A 10,000-nucleotide genomic window follows, 5' to 3' on the forward strand; every position below is an offset into this window, starting at 1 on the left:
GAATGGAATACAATATGTCAATTTCCCAACAGTCTACAAAATGGAGATACACCGTTTTGCAACTCTTCAACACTTCTTCTACAGCATGGCTGCCTGTGATGGTGAAGACGCCATTTCCTTGCGGATTTAATGAAAGGAAAATGAAAAGCATAAAAAACATATAATCATTAAGACATTAAGACAATGTGACATTAAAACAATGTGTCATACTTGGTAAAGAGAAAAATGCAAAAAAAAAAAAAAATCTTAAGATAAAAATATTTTTTATCAAACAACACACAGACATCATACTCAAAACAGATACACTTGACTGAAAAGAGAAGAACCCAATATTGTGATCAAAAGTGTGAAAATAAAAAATCCTTAAGGTATGAAATATGTGGGGTTTTTTTTTAAGTGAAAAGATAAGGTCTCGGGGTCATGAGATCCAGATGTGAATATTGTGTGAGGAATTGAAGACATTGGAATTAACTTTGAGGAGTCACATCAAAGCAGTCTATTCTTCCCTCCCCCTTTCCTTTGGATGCGAGGGCCCATTCCTTAGGATTGCGTCATTTTTTTGATGATTAAAACTCCATTGGAGTCATTTCCTAACACTGTTGCAGGGCAATGGAGTGTAAAGATGGAAACAAATTTTAATTCTCCGCAGTTGTTTGGCACGTGTTACTTCTCTCCTCTGAGAGAGTTGATTTCTTCACAACCCCTCCCCTCCTCCCCATCCATTCATCCGTATTCATCCAACCCACCACTCTTCATTCAACTGTTTCCTTTTTTTCCAAGCACTGATGGTACTTTTTTTTAAACCTTACAATAACATATAAAACCATGCAGTTTTGTCGTTCCATACAAAATTGTCTTGCCTTCAGTGACAATAAATCTTGTGAATCTAGGATTAACCTGTAAAGACCAGCTAGAGCATCTATGCCTATTTACTGTAGCCCCATAATGCACCTTGTGCAACCAGTGGATAAAACTGCAATAGTCATTGAAAAGTTAGCTACCATAGACCTACATTACTATGACACATCTCAAGGCCTTAAGAAATGCAGGTAACACTTTATTTTAATGGTTCGCTATTACAGTTGATCTACCAGTCTAATAATATTTAATACCATGTAATACCAGTGTAACACCATGTACCAACCCTAACCCTAGATGTAAGTACAGCATTGGTACATGGCGTTACACTGGTATTACATGGTATTAAATATTGTGACACTGGTTATCACTCTGTACCTAATGTGGTAGATCCACTGTAATAGTTAACCATTAAAATAAAGTGTAACCGAATGCACTAAGACTACGGTCATTGTCATTCTGCTAACAGCAACTTTATAACCCTGTGTTAAATAAATGTTAAATAAAATAAAAATCTCTCATTGGCTGTGTGTGTTTCAGGGGGCCAGAACAGCTTCAACATCCCTCAAATTTGTAACACGTACTGTACATTTTTAAGTTGTAATGGGTTAAATCACAAATCTCTCTCTCTCTCTCTATCTCTCTCTCTCTCTCTCTCTCTCTCTCTCTCTCTCTCTCTCTATCTCTCTCTCTCTCTCTCTCTCTCATCTGCTGTGTGTGTTTGTGTGTGTTGCAGGGGGCCAGAACGGCTTCAACATCCCGCAGGTGTCTCCGTGTCCGGAGGTGGGGGCCTACCTGAAGATGAGCCCCGAGGAGCTCCACGCCCTGGACCCCAAGAACATCCAGGGCTACGCACGCCGCCTGCTGTGCGACGCCTACATGTGCATGTACCAGAGTCCCACCATGAGCCTCTACAAGTGAAGACCGACCCACATCCTCATCCCACACACTGTACATCACACACACACACACACACACACACACACACACACACACACACACACACACACACACACACACACACACACACACACACACACACACACACACACACACACACACACACGTGAACATACGATCAGTCCCACCATGAGCCTCTACAAGTGAAGACCCACATCCCATCCCGCATACTGTACAACACACACACACACATTCACGTCAACATACACAGGAACTCCACACACACACTCGTATGATACACACACACAAACCCATACACACCTCTACTACACTGATACACTCTAAGAGAAATGAGGTGGTTCTCGAGGCGCGAGGAGGAGGAAGAGGAAGGGTGGTTGAATGTGGAGTGTTGCCTATAAAAACTGACATTCCTCCCTCCTCTCCACCACTCTCTACTCCTCTACTTCCTCTTCCTCCTCCTCCTCCTCCTCCTCCTCCTCCTCTCAGAAAAAAAGACAACCCTCTCTTCAATGCCTTGCCTGCATCGCTGTCCATGTGTAGATAATTTCAAAAAAAGAGAAACGAACACAAGGGTAAAAGAGGAAGGAAGGAAGGAAGACACTGACGATGATGATGATGATGATGAAAGATAAAAGAAGAGGAGAGAGAGAGGGAAGAGGACAAAAACAAGAAGCCTATTTGCACTGTGTGTTGTGTTGAAGTGTTGTTCTTCTCTTCATGTTTTCCCTCCATGAGTAAACACAAGTCACCCCCAGTGGACTGTCACTATCTCCAGTGCCGGAAGGGGGGCAGGCTTGAGTGAGTGCTTCTCCCGTGCGAAGAGAAGAGAAGAGGGGAGGTGTTGGGGAGTAGTAGGGGAGGGGGTTACAGTGGGGTGGAGAGGCAGGTTGGTGGGTGTGGGGGTGGGTGAGGAGGAGGAGGAGGAGGAGGAGGAGGGGGACTAATGAATATTCACTGGGAATCGGTGGGAGACAGCAGGGGGATGTGCGCATCTCAGGTGACCAAAGCGTCTGATACCCGTACGAGCCGTTTGTAACCGGAGATCACAGGCCTCTTCGCTCGGGCCCCAGAGGAGAGACAGAGAGACAGAGTCCTGGCGCTCTTCGGTCCGGGACAAGATGACATCGCCTGCTCGCTCTCTCTCTCTCTCTCTCCCCAGCCATCTCTCCCGCTATCTGTCTCTCTCTCCTCACTCACTCACTCACTCACTCACTCACTGACTGACTCTCCGACTCTCATCCTGTAACCGAACCAACGCCGAAATAATGCTCACGTCAGCGTGAAGCAGCCTCTGCCCTCTTCGACTCAATAGCCCCATTGTAGAGCAGACATCTCAGTATGGCGCTCAGCTGTGACATGTACAGTGTACACCACCCAACTCTCTGTATGATGCCCAGTCCAGCCCAGCCCCACTCCCCCAACCCCAACAACACTCCCCCCAAAAGCTGCACTTAGTGTGGACCGATAGCTCCTGTTCATGACAGCTGGTCTCATTCCCATGTTTGATGTGATTATTTTAAATTGTTTTATTTGTTTTTTTATTTGGTTCTCTCTCTCTCCCTCCCTCTCTCCCTCACTCTCTCTCTCCGTCCAGTGTGTAATGTGCTATGTTTGGTTTCAGACGCCACGTTGCTCATTTGAAAACCATTTGCATTGTAATGTTAAGCTTTCGCCACTCATTTTTGAATGGAGAGGATAGCACAAGAGTAAAGCACAGCCTTTTTGAATACATAACGGCTTGGTTTTATGTGTAATTTTCAATTAAGGAAAAAGAAAATTTGCTTTCCTACACAAGCTTTATATGCGTTGGAAACAAACTAAAAAAAAGAGACTTGATCATGGTAATACCCACTACACATACAAAAAATATCTATTGTAGGCTAAAACTTAATATAATCCCTGTCTTTTCCAGATATTTCTCCTGACCTTATTGTTTGATTATAAATTTGAATTGCTCAAGTCTGCCTTTTTTCGACCTAGTCATTGCACTGAACTTTTCTTTGAAAAGTTAAAAACTATATATAGATAGACATGTTTATGATCATGAAGGCATGATAAACAAGAATCCAGTCACACCCACACATAATGAATGGCATTTGTGCAGGTACTCAATGGATCAACAAAATGCTCAGCTGCAGCATCAACGAATTGCTATACTTTGACAGTCTTTTGAATTCAAGTTCATGTATTCACCAAGGTTGAACTGTAAAGCTACTCAAGTTTACACTGTGTCATGGCAGAGGCCTACTGCTGTGCTGGGAGACAAACTCCTCTGAACTGGAGGAAACCGTTGTATTGGTTGTCTGGGAGTTATTACTAAGTGTGTTTGCGAGTCCCAAGTGTTTGAGGTCCACAAAAAGACCCATTGCTCTGTATCACAGGCCTGAACTTAATGATGGGGGACAGTCCGTGTAATAAGGTTTATTAACTGCTTTCTGTGTAGTATTCATAATTTTACGCGGCAAACTTGCGGGAGTCTGGAAAACATGGAAGATGGACAATGTTTTGAGCATCTGTGTCAAATGTAAAAGGAATGGAATTTAATATTTCTGTGCTGTTCTCTTAAGTGTTAACTAAATTAAAAGTACTTGTTTTGAAAACATCGAATTTTGCAGGTGTGAGTTTACTTTGAAAGAGAAGGGGGAAAAATGACGGCTGCGCATCTGGCGCACTGGCTTGGGGATGAATATTGAGATTAACACACTACTTATTTCCCCTTCAGTCTTCCTTTCATTTTGTCTCGCTCTTTTAGACTCTGACCCAGCTCTTCTTCCTTCGTGTTTTTGTTTGTTGTGTTCAGTTGTTGACAGGCAACTCTATCGCCTTCTCGAGATGCCCACTGCTGGCGTTGCCGTTTTCTCACCTGTCACCAAGGTGCGCGTCTCATTAGCATGGCGTAGGTTCGGGGGGACGTGGCGAGGGTCATAGGTCATCCGTCAGGCAGATGAGACTGACTGGCCAGAGGCTTAGCAGCTGTACTCACACCCCTGAGGTCCCACGGGGACCAAGGAGCAGCGGGGCACACCGCGCCTTGGCGCATGGGACATTCCAGGCCTTTTCATCGCCATTCAATGTAGTACAACATGTAGGCTGGATTTGCTGGAGAGGTGTCTGCATCTGCAAAATATAGATGAGGAAAACTTAGGAAAATGTAAGTATAGTTCTACCTGTTTATCAGCTGCTGACTCATTTTGAAAAAAAGAGCTTAACCAGACAGTTTCAACATATGGCTGAAACATTTAGTGGCCACCTAGTTTGCTCGGAAAGTAGGCTATTAACAGGATAAATCGTGAAAAGGAAGTTGTGCACCCTTGGGCCCCCGAATTGTAGCCTACGGAAAGTTGTATCTTAACGTTTTACACCTGCCAACAATTATGCAGTTTGTCGAAGAACTACACGGGAATGATGTAGTAGTCGCTGCTCAGCATCCCTCAGTTCAGGTATGACTTACACTGCCGATTTGCCCATTCCCACTAGAGTGAAATAGACACACATCGAAATAAATCAGAATAAATCTAACAAGCATGTTCCCCTCAGGAACTCTTCCACGGCACCTTGTTGTGTTCAGACCTGCAGTCAAACACGAAACCAGCTTAGCCAGCTGACTTCAGAAGTGCCAGATAAGTATTTGTCAACACAACAGCTGGCACACAATACCCTCTCGTAGGTTTATGCCACAGCATATGCCAGTCAGTCGTAGTGCGTGCTAATTAAATTTAGCCGGGGTTGGCACTACAAGAGCAGATGGGCTTAAGTATTGTTATTCTCATTCCACCTCCTCCAAGGCCCTAGGGGGAAGTCGCTAAATAAAATCAAAGCAGATGGACCTCTCTGGGCTGGGGTTGTGTTTACGTTAGTGACCGTCTCACCCATAGCCCACCACGGTAGGCGCACCTCCCACTCAGGAATACCGGTCACCATCAAAAGCAAAATTTGAAAAGATAATTGCAACTCCACCAACCCCGCCCAGGAAGAGTTTGGCAACTCAACAGTGGAACGACCCTGTCGCGCGCGTCTAGTCTGTAGTCTTTACACTGATACCCAGACGATAGCTACCAATAATGTGAATGAATTCCTGTGATCTGTAGTTTCCTTTGGAGTCAAAACATTTATCTTCCACAGGAATGGAAAAAAGTTAAAGACAAGCAAGAAAAAAACAGCTTGTGCGTAAAGCTGTTGGTGTGCTCATAGAGTACTAGGCCCTACACCACTTCCAGAGTGATGCTAATATTTTTAAGCATCAGATATTATTTATAAACAAAACAAAAAAATGAAAAGGAGCCAATAATTTACCACCTCCTAGATTTTTTAACTACTACTTTAACTCCAGAATTAATGCTGCCCATACACAAATGTTGCCGTTTTCCACAAATACTTCCACCACCATCAAATTGTAAGTATTTGTTGTTTTGATTGTTTTTCCAGTATTGACTGTAAAAACACAGTGGGTCCTCAGCTCATACCAGTGGTGTAGTCTACGTAGAACGCGGGTATACGGAGTGTACCCACTTCTAAATTTCAGGGATTTCAGTATGCCCACTTAAAGTTGATTGATCCATTGTTTTGAATAGCACAAATATATACAGTATATCCACTTCAAAAAATGCTCAAATATACAGTATACCCACCATAAAAAAGTAGACTACACCACTGGCTCATACATACTACATATGGTGCACTTAGAAATAGGCCTACCTACCACCCTTTGATAGGCCACCTAGTAGGCCCATTTCCAAGTGCACCATATGAGGCGAGGACCCATTGTGTTTTTCCAACACAGCCCTTTGTCCATAATATTTGGGTGGAGGATTACACTGAGACAGAATAGAGAATTAATAGCTCCTGCAGCAACTGCCACCAGATGTTACTGCTCTTCCCTGCCAGGTGTGGCTGAGTCGTAAATCAGCATATGCCTGCCATATTTTAAAGTCATATCTCCGCAACGGGTGTGTCATGTTTTTTTTTTTATTATTGTTTTTTTTTTAATTACCTCTCAACATACGCTGAGAGAGAGAGAGATGGAGAGAAACAATGAGACACCCCCCAACACCCTCACCCTCTGTCATCCAGCCCTGCTCATATTCTGCCACCACTGCCTGCCTCCTCCAACAACCGGTGAGATACACACACGCAAAAAAAAGAAAAAGAAACAGAAATTGAAATTTCTCGCACTTCTGAAGTGCTAAAAGCAGTGTGAGAGGAAGACATGTGTTTTGGGGCTGGTGTGTCAGCTCTGCACACCTGTGCTTTCCCAACGTGCCCGCGGCGACTCGTCTCGTCTCGTCTGCCTGTATTGACGCTGCATTATTTACAGGTGCCTTATGGATGGCGACACAAGCTGCTTTTCAGATAACACATGTATAATATGCGTGTTGGCAAACGTGTGTGTGTGTGTGTGAGAGAGAGTTGTGTGTGTATGTGTGAGGGTGGATGTGTGGCTGAATATGCACATGTAGTATACATACATACGTACTTCTGCCAAATTTTGTTTGCATGTATGCACACACACACACACACACACACACACACACACGTGAGTGATTGCATATGCAGCCAGCTACATGCACGTGTGTATGTGTGTGTGTGTGTGTGTGTGTGTGTGTGTGTGTGTGTGTGTGTGTGTGTGTGTGTGTGTGTGTGTGTGTGTGTGTGTGTGTGTGTGTGTGTAGTGATGCCTGTATGTGTGTGTGTGTGTGTGTAGTGATGCCTGACCACCGTGTAAAAGGAAAAAAAAAGTTTTCCCTCTGGTAAATCATATTACGCATTAAGTGTCATTGTTCTATGGAGACTATGTACGCTTGGGCTTGGTGGGAAAATGACCCAACCATCATGGAATTTTAACCACCTGGATCTTGCTGGTTAACCCACTGCTACCCAGGTTCAGATGTAAACATGACTATGTATGCAAAACACACACACACACACATCAGAAAAGATTATAAAGTCGCACAACAATCAATGACACAACTGCAGCACGTGCTCTGTGTGTGTGTGTGTGTGTGTGTGTGTGTGTGTGTGTGTGTGTGTGTGTGTGTGTGTGTGTGTGTGTGTGTGTGTGTGTGTGTGTGTGTGTGTGTGTGTGTGTAGTGATGCCTGTATGTGTGTGTGTGTGTGTGTGTGTGTGTGTGTGTGTGTGTGTGTGTGTGTGTGTGTGTGTGTGGTACCAAACAACTTTCCTCAGCAGTTGAGTTCCTGCTCTGCTGTGCTATACTGTGCTCTACACGGTAATCATGTGCGTGTGTGCGTGCGGCTACAGGATGTGGTTCCTTGCCATCTGTCTGGTGTGTGTTGGAATGGTGCCCTATGCACTCCAGAGGCTCATTTCTCACCAGTGCCACACAGTGCCTTACTACTACTACACACACACACACACACACACACACACACACACACACACACACACACACTCCCTCAGACACACCAACACCTTTCACCCTCTCCTTCATAAATATGATTGACTTGTTAATCACTCCATGATTAACCAAACTTAACCTAATTGTATTTGCTGAAGGGAGGGATTTAATAATTGTGGCGAATGGCTTTCATTAATCTAAGAGACTGATGTGAACGTCATGGAAAAAAAGACTCCACATAGCGTGGTGTGGAGCGGTTTTTCTTTTTCTTTTTTTTCATTGCATGTAAAACAAAAATGTCCAATCAAAAAAGGGGGCATGTTATGATACATGTTATAAATATGTTATTCTTTTGAAATGAAAAGACATTTAGTCGTCGTTACGGCTCATATCCCAGCGTGGTACGATGGAACGGACAGAGTCCGAGGGGAAAACAATGCAATACTATCCCACATTGGCCTGGAAAAAAAAGACAAGAGATGCAATACAAGGCAGATGATCTGAAAAGATGCTTGTTTTATTCCTCTGCTCAGCAGAGAGGCAGGACTGAGGGCCCCCACATCCCGCATCCCACCCCAGACACCCCATCCAGCCAATGCATAGCTGAGCCGAGCGCGTAAACACTTCTTGCAACACAAACAAAGGCATCAAGCAGCCATTTCATCAGCCCCATTGTGCGATATGGCAGCCCGGCGCTGTGAATGTATTTATTAGTTTGCAATACATCCCGTTTCCCTGTTGTTCCCGGGGCAGCGGATAATGCCGGTTTTGTTCGACGAGCCCAATGTGTGCCGCGCTCTGGCTCGCCAGCTGTCAGAGCTGATACCGGTCTCCTCTGGCGTCGTTGCAGCCCTTCTGCTTGAATGGCTAATTACATCTGCCATTTTCAATCCACTGATTGCCAGGCATAATAGGGGACAAAGGGGCTGACAGCGTGTATAGCATTCAAGTATAACTGTAACAATTAATAATGGCATTAATTAACAACGCGTGTTCGGAGCCATTGATTATGACATTACCTGCCTAACAGATGACCTGCCCGGCGATTTCATTAGCGGGGGCTAGCGTGTATAGATTGTTATTAATAAACTGCTTGCTCTGGCTGGGGAGGAGATTATTAATTACACAAATTAGCGGGGCTTGCGGGCCGTAATCAAGTTAAACCTGTTTCGTTTGCAACAATTGATCTAATTTTTACTGACCAGTCCCTGTTAGGTTCCTGTCGGATGGCCCCGCGGAAGAAAAATGGGCTCATTAGCAAAAGTTTAATCCTAATCATAGTTCATGAATCGCCTGGCTTTAAGGTCATATCTGAATGTCAGAAGCCATTTGAAATTGATTGGTGTTAAATTGAATCAATGTAATGTTTGGGCGACACAACAATAACAGCTAATGGATGGGGCTGAGGTGACTCAAAACAAACATGTTTATCAGGGGGAGGAGAGATGGCGAGGTGAGCGAGGTGAGGTGAGGGGGGCGGGGGAGGTCTTGCACTTTTCTACTTTCATAATTCATCATGTCCATAATAAGAGAAATGTCAGGTCCCAGGGCAATTAGCAGCACAGAAGACCTGTTGGCTTCCAGATCCAGGGGAGGGAGGGAGAGAGGGAGGTAGGGAGAGAGGAATCAGAGCTGAGCAGAGAGCCAGGTATGTGGTGGGCTGAGTTGAAAGCAGTGGGCTGAGCCTACCACTACTTCCAGGGGCACAGCTTGTCAGCAGGCCTGGCAGGCAACCGCTTTGGGGCCCCCAAACCTCTAGGTCAGTGGTTCTCAACCTTTACCAAAAAACCCCCCAAAAAAACGCCCCTTTGACCTCATCATAAGCCTGCCAACGCCCACAATAGTATTAAAACCCATAATATAAAACA

General features: G+C 44.6%; 1 protein-coding gene across 2 annotated transcripts in view; it reads left to right on the plus strand.

Annotated features, from left to right (window-relative positions):
- The window catches only part of cylda (cylindromatosis (turban tumor syndrome), a), a 41,755-nt gene extending 39,122 nt beyond the window's left edge, over positions 1-2,633 (plus strand). For both annotated transcript variants that reach the window (XM_063188749.1, XM_063188751.1), the window contains one exon: positions 1,595-2,633. In XM_063188749.1, the coding sequence (XP_063044819.1) occupies positions 1,595-1,779 (185 nt within the window). In that variant the 3' untranslated portion in view covers positions 1,780-2,633. The remainder of the gene's footprint in view (positions 1-1,594) is intronic.
- The last annotated feature ends 7,367 nt before the right edge of the window (positions 2,634-10,000 follow it).

Source organism: Engraulis encrasicolus, chromosome 22, assembly GCF_034702125.1.
Source record: "Engraulis encrasicolus isolate BLACKSEA-1 chromosome 22, IST_EnEncr_1.0, whole genome shotgun sequence".
Lineage (NCBI taxonomy): Eukaryota > Metazoa > Chordata > Actinopteri > Clupeiformes > Engraulidae > Engraulis > Engraulis encrasicolus.